The sequence below is a fragment of the Dasypus novemcinctus genome, chromosome 2, assembly GCF_030445035.2.
Source record: "Dasypus novemcinctus isolate mDasNov1 chromosome 2, mDasNov1.1.hap2, whole genome shotgun sequence".
NCBI classification, from domain to species: Eukaryota; Metazoa; Chordata; class Mammalia; order Cingulata; family Dasypodidae; genus Dasypus; species Dasypus novemcinctus.
In genome coordinates this window covers 75,555,452-75,574,990 of record NC_080674.1, presented here as the reverse complement: position 1 = coordinate 75,574,990, position 19,539 = coordinate 75,555,452, and the positions used below count along the sequence as shown (strand labels likewise).

At 34.6% G+C, this 19,539-nt stretch overlaps 1 protein-coding gene across 24 annotated transcripts in view; it reads left to right on the top strand.

Annotated features, from left to right (window-relative positions):
• FAM169A (family with sequence similarity 169 member A) overlaps positions 1 to 19,539 on the top strand; it is a 70,825-nt gene that overhangs the window by 20,758 nt on the left and 30,528 nt on the right. For all 24 annotated transcript variants that reach the window (XM_071208637.1, XM_058274890.1, XM_058274850.1 and 21 more), the window contains exons 2-5: positions 374 to 514; positions 1,551 to 1,650; positions 2,394 to 2,479; positions 6,111 to 6,282. In XM_071208637.1, coding sequence (XP_071064738.1) covers positions 383 to 514; positions 1,551 to 1,650; positions 2,394 to 2,479; positions 6,111 to 6,282 — 490 coding nt within the window. In that variant the 5' untranslated portion in view covers positions 374 to 382. The remainder of the gene's footprint in view (positions 1 to 373; positions 515 to 1,550; positions 1,651 to 2,393; positions 2,480 to 6,110; positions 6,283 to 19,539) is intronic.

Genomic DNA, 19,539 nt, shown 5'->3' with positions numbered 1-19,539 from the left:
ATTACTCCAGAAAGTTCCCTTGTGTTCTTTTATAGTGAATTTTGGATTGAAGGGTGTATGATGGTGTATTTATATGTATGCTTGTGAGTATTTGTTTATAATGTATACTATAACAGTATAAATATTTATTTTATCATTTAAAGTAATACCCATTAATTTCTATTCCATTGCCTATTTTAATATGCATGAATAATTTAAAAATATGTTTGTGATTTCATAGTTAAATCAGCAGGCTCAAGTTGTAGCCTCTTTTGACATGGTGAAATAGAAAACTCTCCTTACAATAAAATACTGCAAATTTCAATTAGTAATTTTTTTTTCCCGTTAGTAAAGCAGGACAGCATTTCATATTCTGAAACTTTTTGTTCATTAGTTCAAGAGGATGGCATTCCCTGTGGATATGCTGGATGATTGCAGTCATGAGGAATTAGAAAATTCTGCTGAAGATTACATGTCAGAGCTAAGGTGTGGGGATCCTGAAAATCCAGAGTGTTTTTCTCTTCTCAACATTACGGTAAGACATTCTACAGTGATTTTTACTAATTTTTTATTTTGTGTTTATACATGAAACCATTATTCCTTTATTTTTCTCACTTTAAAGTGTAATCATTCATTTTTGAAATCTTTATCAGAAGTCTGTTTGGTAAAATGGATAATATTGCTTGTTAGTTCTAATGACTGTTTTTGAAAATAAAAATTTCATAGGTTATTGCTTAAAATTGTATATAAGTAGTTGGCCTGTTTTACTAAGACTGGTTACCATATTTGCCCTAACTCCAGTTTACTTTACATTTGGAATTTGTAAGTTTGGAAATTACTTTTATATTTTAAAAAGGCACACAACACTAAATTATACATTTTTGTGTCATGACTCTTTTCTCCCTTGTTTTAAATTTGAAGGATAAAAATTTTCAAATTTGTGATATATTGTGATAGAAGGATCATTAGATTTGGAATAAAAATAATTTTGTTGGTTGGCAAATTCCCTAATCTTTTTAAGCCTCAGATTTTTCTTCTGGAAAATGATGTTGATTTAAGAGATCCTTTAAAGTCTTCTCCAGTATAAATATTTTATAATTCTCAAGATTATAATATTGTCTGTAACTGGAGAATTAGTCTTGGATTAATGAAGGGAATTTTAAACCATTGCATGCCTTCTATAGGAAAAATAAATGTTAATAGCTTGTTTTACTAGAAAGCAAAATTTTCTTCTTTCAAGTAGTCTAAGTAACAGGTGATATACTAAAATTATTTTTAAAAGACATATGAACCATCTCACAGTTTTTGTTTATATTCAGATGTGTGGCCAGATACAGCCATATGTATTGAAATAAATTTTCTTTTTCTCCAAATACAATAAAATCGTTCCAAAAGGGAAATCTTTCTGGATATACTACTGTTTTATAGCCTAGACATATCAACTGCCAGGAAATGCATTTGTATAATTAGAATTAATGTAGACAGAGTTTAATAATTTGGTAAAAGTGTCATGTTTCTGTTGTGCATTCCTCTTAATAGACTACACTAATTTTTAATAAATTTTATTTCAGATTCCTATTAGCCTGTCAAATGTAGGCTTTGTACCACTTTATGGTGGCGACCAGACTCAAAAAATTCTTGCTCTTTTTGCACCTGAGGACTCGCTTACAGGTCTCTTTATTGATTAACTTCGTAAATTGAGAATTTTTTTTTCTGAACTGTTAGAGACTTATTAAAAAGTTGCTAAATGGAGGAATTAAAAAATTTGTTTTAAACTGTAATTTTGGGAAAATGTAATTCTTAGTTACTTAATATTTAATGGTGAAATAAAGTAAAATTAAAATGACATGATACCACGTTGTATTGTAAAGTATGGGTATATTTAAGGGTATCTGTTTAAATCTTATCTACCAAACAGCAGTATTGTATACATTAAGACTTAAGATTTGAATGTTGGGAAGTGGACTTAGCCCAATGAATACGGCGTCTGCCTACCACATGGGAGGTCTGCGGTTCAAACCCCTGGCCTCCTTGACCCTTGAGCTGGCCCATGCGCAGTGCTGATGAGCGCAAGGAGTGCTGTGTCACGCAGGGGTGTCCCCCGCATAGAGTAGCCCCACGCGCAAGGAGTGTGCCCCGTAAGGAGAGCCGCCCCGCGCAAAAGAAGTGCAGCCTGCCCAGGAATGGCACTGCACACACGGAGAGCTGACACAACAAGATGCCACAACAAAAAGAAAAACAGATTCTTGGTGCCGCTGATAAGGATAGAAGTGGCCACAGAAGAACACACAGTGAATGGACACAGAGAGCAGACAGCTGGGGGGGAGAGTAGGGGGAAATAAATAAATAAATAAATAAATCTTAAAAAAAAAAAAAAGACTTATGAATGTTAACAGTAATTTTTTCTCTTTTAGCTGTGGCACTTTACCTTGCTGACCAGTGGTGGGCTATTGATGATATTGTGAAAACATCTGTTCCTTCTAGGGAAGGGCTTAAGCAGGTAACAAGAATCTGTAACCTTAAAAGTGCTTCCTATGAGGCCACTTCATATGTTTCTCATAAACAGTGATGTTTTTTGAAGTTATTGGTCTCATTTACATTTTAATATAACCGAGTTATAATAAATACTTTGAGTTTCATTTTTATTATCTAACTAGCACTCAGATTGGCTTTCTCAGTTTCATGTGGCTTTAAAAGTGTCTGGGAGTTGGGTGAGAAGGAATGAATACTTTTGGGTTAGTTAAGGGTAGCCACCTACTCTTACCAACTTTAGCTTCTAATTTTCTTACTCTGTAGAGGAAAACCTAGTTCTTTGTGTGGATGTTTAGCTTCTCTGACTGCAGGAGCTAGGAAACTTGTTCATCAGTAGGGCCTTTATTGGATGGTCTATACAAAGTTCTAAACAGGGATTAGGTTCACGAAAGAGCAAGCGGCCAGCCTCTGTAGGATTATAGTAGAAGGGAAGTTGATTTTCTTGCTAGAGGCAAAAGGATTTAAGAGACATCTCTGGTGCTTTGGGTATTGGAGGATAAATAGCACAGAATGGGAAAACCCACAGAAACCAAGATGTGAAATATTCAAGAGAATGGGACAAAATAGGAAAGTGTTGACATCTTTGGTGTCTGGAAAAGCGTGATTTACAGTTAAGTGGTGGGATAAGAAACTTTGACTTGGTAGAGGCACATTAGACTCTTCTCACTAACGAAAAGACTGATTTTTTTTTTTTTTTTTTTTGAGAAACACTACTCCACTCTCTGCAGAATAATATAGAGAATTCATAGAAATTAGCATGTGTAGCGATTCCTTAACTAATCCCAAGAAGAAGCTGAAAAGAATGGAGTTCATAGAAATTTATTTGCCCTCTGATACTACTCTTTCTCCAGAACATTTCTAGGATGGACCATGTCTTCAGAAAATTGTCAAATATGCAAAATGCCAGTGACTTCCATTTATTCTTGTGGTGCAGTTGAAACATTTAGAAGAAGCAAGGAAAGCATGTTCAGAGATTATGAAACCATGGATAGGAAAGTGAGAAACTATGAAACTCCTGGATAGGATAGTGTTTTCATTTCTTCGCTTTTATTTTGGGACTCTGAAAGAGATAGGAGGATATGAGAATAATATTCAGTATTGTTACTTATGAATGTTGCTTAATTCTTTTAGAATGTGCCTTAAGGTACCAGAATGATGGTCCATCTCACAAATAGTAGGAAGAATGTGTACAGCTGGAGATTTGTCAGTCTGATAAAGACCTTTGATCAAAAAATAAAGGGAAGAATGAGTAAAAAAAGTGCGTAAAGCCATAAAATTGGGAGAGTAGATAGCAGTAGAAGACTATAACTTGTTTCAGGAACAGATCTGATAGTAAAAGGAAGTATGTTGTCAGAAAAATAAACACCCTGAGATGTTTAAACATGATTGAGGTTTTGCTACATTATAGAGGACATTTGGGTGTGAAAGTTGAAATGAAATATTATTATAATAGTATATTGTATCCTCTCCTAGCCAAGTGAGGAAACTATGAAAACTCCAGATAGGGATTTGAACCAGGGAAGGAGTTAAAACCGAAAAATAAGACCGACAGTAATGGGGAATGGATGTAACTCAGTGATTGAGTGCCTGCTTCCCACGTACAAGGTCCTGAGTTCAATCCCCAGTACCTCCTAAAAAAAAAAAAAAAAGACTGACACTATTTGGACTCCTGCAATAGGTATCCTCCACCTTAATTACCTTTCTGGCACCATCACCTCTTGAGAGGTAAAGAAGTCAGTGAAGTGAGACTGCTATTTTAGTGAAAGCAGGGCTAATAAGGAAGAAATGACTAATAAAGTTACAGGAAGGAGTAACTATTCTGTTAACAATCACATGAGTTTGAGCAAGTGATTTATTTCTACAAACCTTATTTCTTTCTTCCTCACATTGTTGTGGTAAAAAGTAAATGAGATAATAAAAGATCATAACCCTGTGCCTGAAAAAGTGCTCAGTTAAATGGAGGGGGTCCTTAGTAGCATACTGCAAAACTTGGTTCTTTTTCTGTCTTGGTCACCATCTTACCAGGTACTGTGATGAAGACTTAGATGGCATTCTTATCATTCTTTATGACATACTGATGAATGAGGAAACTAGGCTGTGAAAAGCAGAAGTAAGAAACAAAGGGAAGGGTCTAACATGAAATTAATTAGGGATAAATGTAAAATAATACACATATGTTCAAGAAAATTAACTGTACATGCACACAGTGAAGACCAAACTGAAACAGCAGCATTATGAACAAAATTTGGGACTTAGTTAATTGGGAGTAAAATCAAGGTAAGGAAGAAAACTTAAAAGTTTATACAGAAAAGCCCCATTGTCACAGCAACATCTTTAATGTGTATATCTGCAACATTTGCATGAAGAGAGATATTAGTGATCTGAAGGAATTTCAAGGGAGAGGATTGGAATGGCAGAGTGCCCCAAATTACATTAGATTAGCCTTTTTTTCAGTTCTAATGTTTAGCTTTGGTGTTAAATTTCGGGGACCATCATGGCTGTCTTCAATTATTTTTTGTAGCTGTGTACCTCCAGAATATAAAAGTACAGTCTTTGGGAAATAGATTTCAACTCAGTGTGAGGAAGAATTTTATAATGGTCAGAGCTGCCCAGGCCTGGACTAGGTTACTTTGTAAGCTAGTGAACTTATCATTTCCTGTGTGTTTTTGGTCTGGGAGATACATAAACCACTGTCAAAAATATCCATGGGAGGAGTATGTATCTTTTCTATCTCTACTCAACTAATTAAAAGGCAAACTTTACCTTTAAGGTGACGTGGGGAAAATATACTTTATGAACAGAGCTCTTGTTTTTAGTAGTGAAAGGTATCTGTGGTGGGGAAACAATATTTGATGTCAGAAAGTTGGGGAAGGGAGGTTTCTTTTTGACAGTATAACTGCACATAAGAAGTGTCTCTGTTTCCATTGTATGACTGCTCCCAAAATACCTTTTCACTAGACTTCTGTGATGCCACTGACATCTTTTTCTGGTCTGGTGAATGGTTTTGTGCAAGTGTGTGTGTGGGGGGGTAGGGGGTGGGGTTATTCTTTATAGTTAGACAGCAAAGACGGACCTGTCAAGTGAACATTTTACTTAGAAAGCTCAGATAGATTCTTTTCCCAAGAGGATAATTATGACTTCCCTTATTAAATAAGGTCATTGTCCTTAAAATTTTAAAGGGGATAACACTAAGCTGTTTATTTTTGTTCCCCTTATTTGGAGGTCTAAATGGGGTAAAAAAGAGTTGCAACAGTATAGCATGTGAAAGACGCTGTGTCTGTTCTGGAAGCAAAAAGAACACTTGAGTACTAAAAGAGGACATGGGGAATTGAAACTTTGGAAACCAGTTTTTGCCTGTTTTAGAATTTTGCTGAGAGTCAGTATTACAAGCATAATATGTGTCTATAGACATGGATTAATATTGGTATAAATGGTTCATCTCATCTCTGAGATAATAAAATGTTTTTCAAATAATTTTGAATGTATTAGAACTGTTTTGTACACTAGAATGAGGTGTGGGAGCAGGGAGCAAGGTAAATAGCATCTCTTAATTGATGCATATTATAACTGTTCTACCTGGTGTTTGACTCTCTTTGTAGGTGAGCACTCTTGGGGAAAGAGTGGTTCTGTATGTTCTGAATCGAATTATTTATAGAAAACAGGAAATGGAGAGAAATGAGATCCCATTCCTGTGTCATAGCAGTACTGATTATGCTAAGATTCTGTGGAAGAAAGGAGAGGCCATTGGGTTTTATTCAGTTAAGCCTACAGGTGAGTGTTTAAAAGTTCTTTAAACCATGTATTACGAAAACCCCCATTCTAGGCCCCCAACTGTGTAAATATCTCTGTTAAATTAATCTCAAGTGCAAATTGAGGTGATTTTACTTAGTATTTCTTGGGAGTACTTGGATTCTCCCTTCCTATAAAGGTGAATATTGTTAGGAAAGTATTTTTTAAAAAAGATAAAAATTTAACAAAAGGAAAATTTCTTCACTTAAGTGGAGAGAGAGTTGTACAATTGAGCCTTCAATTTGTCCATCTTCTCTTCACTTCCTTGTCTTTATTTAAATATTGCTGATTACTTTGATTCCTGCTGCTGTCACTGTTGCTGGCTCCTTTTAAAGCTCCAGTCCACCTGTGGACCAAACCCTTTTTGCTTACTGCAGATGATGCTGGCTGACATTAAAGAGAAACTTGGTTAATGACCAAGAAAAACAAAGTCTTTCAGTATGTATTGTGAACATACAGACAACTTTGAAATTGTTTAGATTCTAAAATTGGATTTCTGATCCTAAAACCCAGCTATACCCCACCCCTAGCAGGCTAGTGCAGCTTCACACTTGCTTTACCTATTCTATGCCCATATAGCCCACACCTTAACAATAACCAAATAAAAAAGCCTGCCTTGTTTTTTGTACCTGACCAAAATATTTTTCAGAGAACACTCACATAATTTTTCTGTCTTCTTTCCATTTCAAACTTTACAAATGTAGGTCTTCCAGATCCAGTCTAAAAGTCATACCAAATTCACTGCTGACCTGAAGAGCAGTTGTGACTGATACCCTAATTACATAAATAATATACATTTATGAGAATAGTGTATATAGTCAATAAAAGGAAGGTCACTTTTTCACAAGAATAAAAAACTTTGATGTATAGTTTTAAATTGTTTTGCTTTATAGTAAATACTTTTGGTCTCCTTTAATATGCTATTTTATTTTTTTTAATAAATCTGAAATAGAGCCAATAATTTATGTAACTTCAGAAAGTTACAGCTCTACATGGGAAAATCATAACACTTGTTAAGTGCAGGCTTATTGCTGCATTGTGTAAAAGGCAAGGTTCCCTTCAGAATGTTTTAATAAGTTTGGGACTGTAGTGTAATTTAATTGCTTTATGTTATATTTTATAAAAGGTAATTCCCATGGGAATTGTAGGCTTCTTACTTCTCAGATGGACTCAAGGGGAGTTTCTTACCTGAAACTTAACTCAGATATTTGAAGCACATGTTAGTTTATATCTAGCTTGCTTTTCCTGACAGACTCCATGGATAAAAGGCATAGCATTCCTCAAAGAGTATTTGTCAGTATTCGATTCCAGGGGTATGTTCCTCTTTATTTTATGTGCATTTTGGAACTCCCCCTCTCCTCTAGGACCTGCCTCTGTTTTTGCTTGTTCTGATCATTCCATTTTATATCCTCAAGCTTTAAAGTGTTACTTACCAGACCTACCACTTTTAGCACCTTCCACACTTTTACATATATCTGTTCTAGTTGCCTTATTTCCTTACTGTTGTTTTTAGTTCTTTCCCTCTGTAAGCTTATGGCTCTCACTTACCTGATAACAATGGAAATAGGTGTGTTAACACTAGATTTTTTAGCAATAACCATTTAATTCATTCTAGAAGTGCTTTTTTGTACAAAGGATGCCCAGGATAATTGTAATATTTTAGAAAGTATGTTCCAAACAAATACTAACATTCTTTGATATTGAAGTATTCCTGATATACATATTACTTGTTCAAACTGTGTCACTAGCAAAGAGTTAAAATTTTTAGTAAGGCGATTTGTAGTGGAATGAAAGAATTGTGAAATTATTCACTATTGATGATTTTAAAAATTATATAGCAAATCAGTATTTGGGGATATTAGTTGGGACATAAAAATAGCCTGGACATATAATAGGAGACTTTATTTAAGAGACCAAATTCAATTATAGTACAGTGAAATTCAAAAAACTGTAAATTTTCTTATTTTCTTAAAATAGGTCATAATCAGGGACTTAGAGTTTTTGTTTGTTTGTTTTGGAATTAGATAGGTGGGAAGTTTTATTATAAAGGTATTTGTGGTTTTTTCCCCTACACTGTTATTTTAATGTCAGGGTTTCATTAATTCCTTTAGATAATATTTCATTTTTTCTTGTTTTTATATCATGTTTTATACTTCTCCAAAACTCTTCAAAAACACCAAATGTTTCAAAGTAGTTTTTAAATTAAAGGTTTAGCAGTCGGAGGAGAGCTTCAGGAAAGTTCCAGAATTAACCTTAATTTATTGACTAAATGAATGTTTTCACTTCTTTGATTAGCAGTTACTTACTGTTGATTCCTTTGGCAGATATTTTTGTAAAAGAACATAAGTGAGATTTAAGATATTGCCACTGTTTTCAAGTCAGGGGTAATTCTTGAAAATTCCCATTTCACATCTTATAAAATTTATCGGTTATGATGGTTGGCTGATGTCTGAAATTAAGTTCTAGGGAGGGAGTGGGGAACAAAGAGAGAAGCACAGTGATTCATTAACTCCCCCCGCTACTCCTTCAAATCCAGACAGTGAAAGGATTCATAAGAAATTTTTCCTAGTAATTTAGGATTGAAGTTCAGTAATCTTACTTTGAAAGTTTATTTTAAGCTATTTATTGCCAAAGTAAGCATATTTGGGATTTATCACATTAAAACTTAAATTGTATTTTACAGTCCTAAATTCTTAGAAATTATCTCCACAATAACCATAATCTAGTTAAATGTTCAGACCTTCTATTTATTAAACAATAATTTTAGGAATAATAGTATTTCAAGTCATATGTGTTGCCAGTATGGCAAATAGATTAATTTCCTGAATTTCTGGATGTTTCACATTATGACATTTTTGTCCTTTGTTCATAAATATATGTATTCTATCAATCAATCTTTTAAGCATTATTCCGGGTCATATTTGTAAGTATTATACCTTGCAAATAGAATCTCAATGTTCTGAAAACCATCTATTTACAATAAAAGTTGTACTTAAGGAAGAACCAGGAATTTAATTTAGAATTATCTAGAACCAATAAGAATGAAAAAAGAGTAAGAATAGTTAAATTTGTTTGAAACAGTAGAGAGTAACAATTTTTCTTGTTAGAAAAATTTACCTACTTGTTGACTCCATTTCCTCTCATGAGGATTCAGAAGGAAATAATGTCCCTCTCCTTCATATATGGGTAGTTACATTTAAGCAGAAGCTCAGGAAAATAGTTAAATATGTAAAAATGGAAAAACTGACTCTAAGAAAAATAATTTTGCTCTTACTGGATCTCTGAATTGTTTGGGTTTTTATTTCTTTAAATATAATATTTTGAAATACAAATTTTACTATCTTAATTTTTTATATTAAGTATTGTTATTCCAAGTTAAAATTATTTTGGTTTGGTACACAGGAACTTACTAGTATTGTGTCTTTTTATTGCAAAATACCCAACCAGTTCTTGTAAACCTTTCAGTCCATCCACCTTTGATTACAGAAATATATCATAGGCATGCATTATATCAATTTTAGTTAATTTTGGGATTCACAAATAGTTATCTTTCATTTTTAAAACAACTACAAGCAGGTTGTTCCTTGAGTCTACTTATTTATATATCATAGGCATGCATTCTATCAATTTTAGTTAATTTTGGGATTCACAAATAGAGTTATCTTTCATTTTTAAAACAACTACAAGCAGGTTGTTCCTTGAGTCTACTTATTTATTATCTTTTTTTTAAAGTTAATAGATCACACAAAATGTTACTTTAAAAAAACATGAGGTTCCCATATACCCCACCCCCTCACCCCCTCATTTTTTCAATTGTATTTTTTTTAAAGATATATAGATCACAAAAAATGTTACATTAAAAAATATAAGAGGTTCCCATATACCCCCTTCCTCCCTCACCCCACTCCTACAACATCAGCAACCTCTTTAATCATTGTGGCACATTCATTGCATTTGGTGAACACTTTTTGGAGCACTGCTGCTCCACAGGGATAATAGTTTACTTTGTAGTTTACACTATGCCCCAGCACATTCAGTGGGTTATGGAAGGATATATAATGTCCAGCATATCTGTCCCTACAATATCATTTAGGACAACTCCAAGTCCCCAAAATGCCCCCACATCACATCCCTTCTTCCCTCTCCGTGCCCTCAGCAACTACCCCTTTGAGGAGAGGAACTTCACTATTACGTAACTTTTTAAAGTTTTTTATTAGAGAAGTTGTAGGTTTATGGAAAAACCATGCAGAAAATATGAGTTCTTGTACATCTACCCTCTCTCAGAGCTTTCCCTGTTATTAACACTTTACATTAGTGTGGTGCCTTTGTTACTAGTGATGTAACCATGTTATTATGCTATTAACTTTAGCCTGTAGTTTACCTTAGGGGTCACTGTTTTGTATAGTCTTATGGTTTTTAAAAAGTGTTTGTCCTAGTAATGTATGTTACCTAAAATTTCCCCCTTTAATCACATTCAGATATAAAATTCAGTGCTGTTAATCACATTCACAATGTTGTACTGCTATCACCACCAACCTTCACCAAAACTATTCCATGAACCCAAACGGGAACTCTGTACCAATTAAGTATTAGCTCCTCATTCCCAACCCTAACCCTGGTCCCTGGTAACCTGTAGTCTAGTTTCTCACTATGAATTTGCTTGTTTATTTATTTCATATCGTTGAGGTCATACAATATATGTCCTTTTGTGTCTGCCTTATATCATGCCACATCATGTCCTCCAGATTCATCCATGTTGTTTGTTGCATGTGTGAGAACTTCATTCCTTTTTACAGCTGAATAATTTTCCATTGTGTGAAAATACCACATTTTATCCAGTCATCAGTTGCTGTAGACTTGGGGTGATTCCATTTTTATCAGAAGTTAATAATGCCAGTATGAATATCTGTATGAAAATACCTTTTAGTTCTTTTGGGTATATACCTAGAAATGGATTGCGGGGTCATATGGTAGTTCTGAACTGAGGTTTCTGAGGAACTGCCAAACTGTCTTCCATAGCAGCTGTACCCTTTTACGTTCCCACTAATAGTGATCAAGTATTCTTATTTCTTCACATCTGTTTTTCCAACATTTATTTTCTGTTTTTTTCCTCATAATTGCTGCAGGTCTGAAATGGTATCTTGTGGTTTTGATTTGCATTTCCCTAATGGCTAATGATGTTGAACATCCTTTCATGTCCTTTTTGGCTATTACTGTATGTTTTTGTGAGAAATGTCTCTTCAAGTTAATGCCCATTCTTTAATTGGGGTTTTTTGTCTTTTTGGTGTTGAGTTGTAAGATTTCTTTATTTATTTTGTATATTAAACCCTTATTGGATATGTGGTTTCCAAATAAATTTTTTTCAGTTGTGTAGGTTGTTGTTTCACTTTCATGATAAAATCCTTTTTTTTAAAAAAAAAAAAAAAGATTTATTTATTTATTTCTCTCCCCTTTCCCCCCACCCCGGCTGTCTGTTCTCTGCTTCCATTTGCTGCGTCTTCTTTGTCCTCGCCAGCTGCACGGGAATCTATGTTTCTTCTTGCTCCGTCATCCCACATTTCGTCATCCCACATTTCTCCGTGTGGGCGGTGCCATTCCTAGGCAGGCTGCACTTTCTTTGGCGCTGTGCGGCTCTCCCCACAGGGCGCACTCCTTGCACATGGGGTTCCCCAACGCAGGGACGCCCCTGCATGGCACACAGCACTCCTTGCGCCCATCAGCACTGCGCATGGGCCAGCTCCACACGGGTCAAGGAGGCCAAGGAGGCCAACCGCTGGGCCAAGTCCGCTTTCCTGATAAGTCCTTTGATGGGCAAAAATTTTTAATTTTAATGAGGACCTGTTTGTTTATAGTTGTTTGTGTTTTGTATGTAAAGACAGAGAAATCAGTGTCGAACACCAGGTCTTGAAGCTTCCTTGTGCTTTCTTCTAGGAGTTTTACAGTTCTGGCTCTTATATTTAGGACTTTGATCCATTTTGAATTGATTTTTCTATATGGTAAGAGGTAAGGGTCTAGCTTCATCCTTTTGCATAGTTACATTCAGTTTTTCCAGTGCCATTTATTGAAAACACTATCCTTTCCCAATTGAATGGTCTTTGCCGCCTTATCAAAGTCAGTTGGCTATAAATGTAAGGGTTGATTTTCTGAACTCTCAGTTCAGTTCTGTTTTCCATCTGTCTGTCCTTGTGCCAGTACCGTGCTATTTTGATTACTGTGGCTTTGTAATAAGTTTTAAGATCAGGTGCATGAGTCCTCCAACTTTGTTCTTCTTTTTCAAGATGACTTTGGCTATTTGGGACCCTTACCTTTGTGCATAAATTTGATCATTGGCTTTTCCATTTGTACGGGAAAGGTTGTTGGATTATGATTGAGAATGCATTGACTCTGTAAATCATTTTGGGTAAAACTGACATCTTAATATTTAGTCTTTCAATCCATTAACATGGAATGTCCTTCATTTATTTAGGTCTTTGATTATTTAGGAATGTGTTATAGTATTCTGTCTGTAAGACCTTTACATCCTTGGTTAGATTTCTTTCTAGATATTTGATATTTTAGTTGCTATTGTAAATGGAATTTTTTTCTTGACTTCTTTTTCCAATTGTTCATTACTATTGAAATACTACTGATTTTTGCATGTTGCTTTTCTATCCTGCCACTTTGCTTTAATTCATTTATTAGCTCTTGGAGCTTTGTTGTGGACTTGTCAGGAATTTCTGTATATAGGATCATGTCATCTGCAAATAGGGAATTAAAAAAAATCATTGAGTGTTTTATTGGTTAATTTTTGAAATTGTATGAGAAGAAATCTGATTATTTAAATACATTACAATGGTAAGGCAGTTTGTAACTTTTTTGTGACTGAGCATGTGTACATGAAAAACAGTGTAGACTTGTTCTGAACTGTATAAAGTATTTTTCTTTTTGTTTTTAAGAACATGTAAAAGTAAGTGCATGTGTTAAACATAAATGTAATTGATAATAGCTTATGTTTCTTTTCAAATGTACTTGTGGTAAGGGATCATAATTTATCCAGGAAAGACATTTGAGTTCTCAATAACATATAATTTAGATAAGGAGGTAAGATATTTCATAAAAATTCTTTGTGAATAGGTTTAATTGCAGTGCCTTCCTCCCCAAAAGACATTTTATTTAATAGACTGTGAAAGAGAGACACTTTACAATGTTGTAATTATCCATTTCCTATTCTTTATATACTTATACTAACCTTTTGTTTTAACAAAAATAAAAGGTTAATGGTTTATGGCTTCTCCCACTCTATAATGTTTACAGAGTAAAACTTTTCATTGAGATTATCTTAAAAATATTTTTTAAAAAAATGCAATAACCGTTCATTGTGAATCTTGTGGATTTCATCATTGGAATTAATTTACAGAAAATAAAAAATTTTGTGATACTGAGTGAACAGTCTTTCAATAAATACAGTTAAGAGCATATTTAGCAATGTAGATATATGGAAATACCCAGATATGAATACAATTAAGATTTAGGTGAGATAGTTTCTTTAATGGATAACCCTATACCTAATATCCTTTTGATTTTTAGTTACATGTCACCACCACAGGTTGAAAAGTACCAAACCAAAGCCTAGCAGAATGATGAGCAGTTACTGTTAGATACAAAGGACTGTCTATACAAAATAATTAAGGACAAAAATCAAAACTGCAAAGGAAGTCAAACTTTGACTTCTTTAAATTACATGTGAGAAAAATATTCAGAAATGAACATTTTGGTTTTAAAATAACATAAGCTACAGTTAGTATTTTCTGCTTTCATTTATTACTTCAAGTGGATATTACTCATAAATTCAAAAGCAATACTTTCAAAAACATTAAAGCCTATCATATAAAATTGGGAACAATTAAATACCTTCCTTCTTAGTCTTTCTTCAGAAATAGTCAATGAATGGATTATCTTCTTCCTATTCTGCAAAGCCAAATGGTCAGTTGATTTCAGAGTTAGCTATAATGGTAGCTAAATGCATTTGTTAAAAAAAATCACTCAAACATTATCATTTTAATACTTTTTTAGAGAATTACAGGAATATGAGAGAAAGTTTTTCTTATAGTTTTTACTGTTGTAGAGTTTCAATACTTTAAAAAATATATTCCTTTTTTTTTTTTTTTTAAATACCGGGGGCTCAGGATTGAACCCTGGGACCTCATATGTGGGAAGCTGGTGCTCAACCACTAAGCCACATCTGCTCCCCATTATATTCCTTTTAAAACCCTGTAAGAATAACAATGTATAGACAAAGAAGATTTTTGCTATGCAGGCAAACTATTGTCAGTCAGGTTAGATAGTTTTTAAAATTTATTATTTTAAAGAGATATCAGAAGGAAATCTGCTAAGCTAATAAGCATCCCAGATGCTTTCAACTGACTCTTTTAGTACAGTAAATTCTAAGCAGTCACACTTTTGCCATAATGAAGTTCTTTTGGTGGGGTGACTGGGTGTCTTTCCTTCACTCATCTTTCTTCTGGCAGGATAGTGATGTTACCTAGAGAAGATCTTAGGGGAAGGGCACTCAGGAATAGAGAAGCATATATCTCCTCTGAAGGCAGTTGTATCTCTGCAGTTTCTTTGTGCATTGCCAAAATTAGCTGGTCTCTGTCCATTGATAAGGAGACTGCTCATCATAAAAATGAAAAGACTGCTCATCATAAAAGAATGGTCAAAATTTCATTTTTCTGCCATACTGACATGGAGTAATAGCTGTCAGAGTAAATCAAACAATCTTTAAAAAGTTTGTGCAATATCTGTGTGGCTCTCTACGTTCTAATGAAAATACCAGGAAACTGCCAGCTGCCTTTTTTCAGAAAGGTTGATGACCACATCAGACAAAGTTACTGGTGTACAGTGTTGTGGTCAGAGCCTCCCTCAGGTCTCAAACCCCTCCTCCTTGCCTATTTCTCCCTTTCATTCCCTTTTATTTCCATGAGCAAACATTGATGAAATAGACCAATCAAGTATGCTGTATTATCAGTGGAAGTCTACTCTGGAAACTCCCAGGAGAGACTTGCAAATAGGGAAGTTTTGTTTCTTCTTTTCCAATTTGGATACCCTTTATTTCTTTTCCTTGCCTAATTGATATGACTAGAATTACCGGTACAATTTTGAATACACAGTGGTGACAATGGTTATCTTTGTCTTTTTCCTGATCTTAGAAGGAAAGCTTTCGACCTTTCACCATTAAGTAGCATGTTAACTGTGTGTTTTTCATATTATGTCCTTAATCGTGTTGAAGTTTTCCTACTATTCCTGGTTTTGTAAATGTTTTTATCAAATGGGGTGCTGGATTTTGTCAAGTGCCTTTTCTGTGTAACTTGATATGATTATATAGTTTTTCCCCATCATTATGTTAATGTGGTGTGTCACATTAATTTCTTTTCTTTTTTTTTTTTTAAGATTCATTTATTTCTATCCCCTTCTCCTCCATTGTCTGCTTTCTCTGTCCATTTGCTCTGTTCATCTGTGTCCGCTTGTATTCTTGTCATGCAGCACTGGGAAACTGTTGCTTTTTTGTTGTTGCGTCATCTTGCTGCATCAGCTCTCCGGGTGTGCGGTGCCACTCTTGGGTGGGCTGCGCTTTTTTTATGTGGGGCAGCTCTCCTTGCAGGGCATGCTCCTTGTGAGTAGGGCACCCCTGTGCAGGGGACACCTTTGTGTGGCACAGCAGTCCTTACGTGCAGTAGCACTGTGTGTGGGCCAGCTCAGCAGACACATCAGGAGGCCCTGGGTATCAAACCCTGGACCCTCCATATGGTAGGCGGATGCTCTGGCAGTTGAGCCATAACCGCTTCCCTATTTTCTTATGTTGAACCACCCTTGTATACCTGAGGTAAATCCCACTTGATCATGGTGTATAATTCTTGGAACGTGGTGTTGGATTCAGTTAGCTAGTATTTTATTGAGGATTTTTACTTCTATGTTTATTAGAGATATTGGTCTCTAATTTTCTTATAGTATCTTTATCTGGCTTTAGAATGAGGGTGATGTTGTCCTTGTAGAAAAATTGGGGAGCATTCTCTCTTCAGTTTTTTGGAAGAGTTTGAGCAGGATTGGTGTTAGTTCTTGCAGTGTTTGTTAAAATTCCCCTATGAAGCCATCTAGTTCTGGGCTTTTCTTTTTTGGGAGGTTTTTGATTACTGATTCAATCTCTTTATTAGTTATTGGTTCTTTGAGATCTTCTCTTCTTGAGTCAGTGTAGGCAGTTTGTGTTTGTAGGAATTTGTCTATTTCATCTAGATTATCAATTTGTTGACATACAGTTTTTCATAATATCCTCTTATAATCCTTTTTATTTCTTTGACATTGGTAGTAATGTCCCTGTTTTAATTTCTGATTTTATTCACTAGTGTCTTCTCTCTTTTTTCTTTGTTATTCTAGCTAAGTTTATCAATATTATTCATCTTTTCAAAGAACCAACTCTTGGTTTAGTTGATTCTTTATTCTTTATTTCATATTTATATTCTTTATTTCATTTACCTCTTGTCTAATATTTTTTTCTTTCCTTTAGCTTGATTTGGGTATAGTTCGCTCTTCTTTTTCTAGTTCTTCCGGTTTTGAGGTTATGTCTCTGATTTAAAACCTTTCTTCTTTTTTAATGTAAGCACTCAGCTATAGATTTCCATTTCAAGACTGCCTTTACTGCCTTCGGTAAGTTTTGCTACAGTGGAGAAACCTGGCAAGTTAACACCCTGTTAACCAATAGATAACAGTTAACATCACCCATAATAGTAAAACATAGTGACCATTATGTACCCCCCTGAAATGATGTACTGAGAAGGGAACAACATCATTTCTGTTGTATTTTTCCCCAAAATGCTCAACTTCAATTTAATCATGAGAAAATATTAGACAAAACAAAATTGAGGGCTATTCTTCAGAATAATTGATGAGTACAGCTCAAAAGTATTGAGGTAGCTGGAGGGATTGTCAAAGATTGGAGGAGACTAAGAGACATGAAACTCAATGCAGGGCAGGATTGTGGACGATTCTGGAACAAAAAAAAGGACAGTTGTGGAAAAACTGGTGAAATTTTAATAATGGGTGGGTGTAGTTAATACTACTGTATCAGTGTTAATATCCTGATTTTAATAATAGTTCTTTGGTAATGTCAGATATTAACTTCAGGGGAAACTGCGTAAAGAATGTGTCAGAACTCTTTGTAATATTTTTGCAACCTTAAGTCTAAAACTGTTTTCAAAATAAGTGGTTTTTAAAACCTTAATATTGACAATATGCCAGAAATTACATCCTTTATATTTGTTGAAACTTAAGATGAAAATTTTAGATGTCACCAAAGATGTATGAATACATAGTATTTCAAGATTATTTTCAGGATTACATGGGCAAAAATGTTTTGTTTGAGGAATTTGACTAGTCCGAGAGAAAAGAAAAAATCTAAAAATAACAATATAAATGGTTTCTCTGGGAAATGACCCAGCCAGATCATGCTGCTGCGATGCTCATGGTCACCAAGCCCCACCATACATACAGAGCTTCTAATCAGCCTTCTAATGTCTCATTCTTAAGTATAAACAGATAGCCATAGTTGAGGAAAGCCAGTAATATAAAGGATGGAGATGAAAACAAATAAGAATAAAGGCAATTTGGAAGAGAACTATGACACATTAAAAGAGCCTTTATCATTTTTGGAAAAATAAGAGTAAATCATTGCATCCAAGATGAAGATAAGATATAGCAAAAGAATGTTCATAGAGTGCTTGGAAATTATTCAATAAATGAGCAAAAGAAAAATATGTAATGGAAGATAAAGTTGAGAGAAAACAAAACAAACCCTTTATACTAGAAAATAGAAAAGATGAAATTAGGAATAGTTGAATAATAAATGTTGCAGAAAGAAAGAACAGAGACACTGGAGAAAGAAATTCACGTATGAAATTACTGAAGAAAATTTCTCAGAACTATAGAACATGCATTTCCAAATTAAAAGGCCCACTAAGTGTCCATCACAGTGAGTTAAAATAGACCCGTACCAAGAGATTATTGTGAAATATCAGAACATTTGCGATAGAAGAAAAAGTTTGTAGACTTCCAGAGAGTGAGAGACGGATTTATACAAAGGGTCTAGAATCAGAATGATAGTGGATTTCTCAACAGCAATATTGACAAATAGAAGTGGAGCAATGCCTTTATGATATGGAGGGAAAATGATTTCCAGTATAATATACCAAGTCAAACTATCAATGAAGTATGAGAGTAAAAGAAACTTTTGGATAGTTGGTTTCAAAACAGTTTACTTCCTATACACTTTCTCGTGAAACTAGTAAAGTTTGTGCTCTAATAAAACATGAATAGGACCACTCTGGCCTATATCCTTGGTAAGGAAAAAATCAGTGAAGAGAAAGTATCCAAATTGCTTATAATCTTTTAGGTATTTTAAATCTCATAAATTGTTAATTAATAATAACAACAACAACAAAAAAAAACAAAAAAATCCCATGAAAGTAAATCAAGAAAGAAAGAAATACTGGATGAGGAAACAGGGGAGCTAAACTAAAAGGAGATATAGGAGATCCCCAAATCAGAGCTGTGAAATAGTTGTAGAGCTGCACTATCCAGTTTGATAGTCACTAGCCATATGTGGCTATTTAAATTAAAATTAATTAAAAGTAGATAAAATTAAAAATTCATTTCCTCAGTTATACTGACCACATTTTAAGTGCTCAGTAGCCACATGTGGCTAGTGGTTACCATGTTGGACAAGTAGATACAGAATACTTCTATCATTGTACAAATTTCTATTTGGACAGCACTTTTCTAGCAACTGACTGGTCAAGATTGGAATAGGACAGAATGCTCTGGGACACTGATTCAACAATATGGGATTGGGGGAGTGGATGTGGCTCAAGCAGTTGGGCACCTGCCTCCCACATGGGAGGTCCTGAGTTTGGTTTCTGGTGCCTCCCAAGGAAGAAGAGCAAGACAGCAGGCTGGTGTGGTGAGCTGATGCAACGAGATGATGCAACGAGGAGACAGAGATACAACAAGCCACAAGCAGGGAGCAGATGTGGCTCAAACTATTGGGCACTTCCCTCCCTAAAAAAGATGATTAGCAGACACAGAGAGCACACAACAAACAGACCCAGAGAGAGCAGTGAGTGCAGACAGCAAGTGCAAATAAATAAATCAATCTTTAAAACAAAATAAAGAACATGGAATTGATAGAATAGTTGATGTGTTTGAACTTAT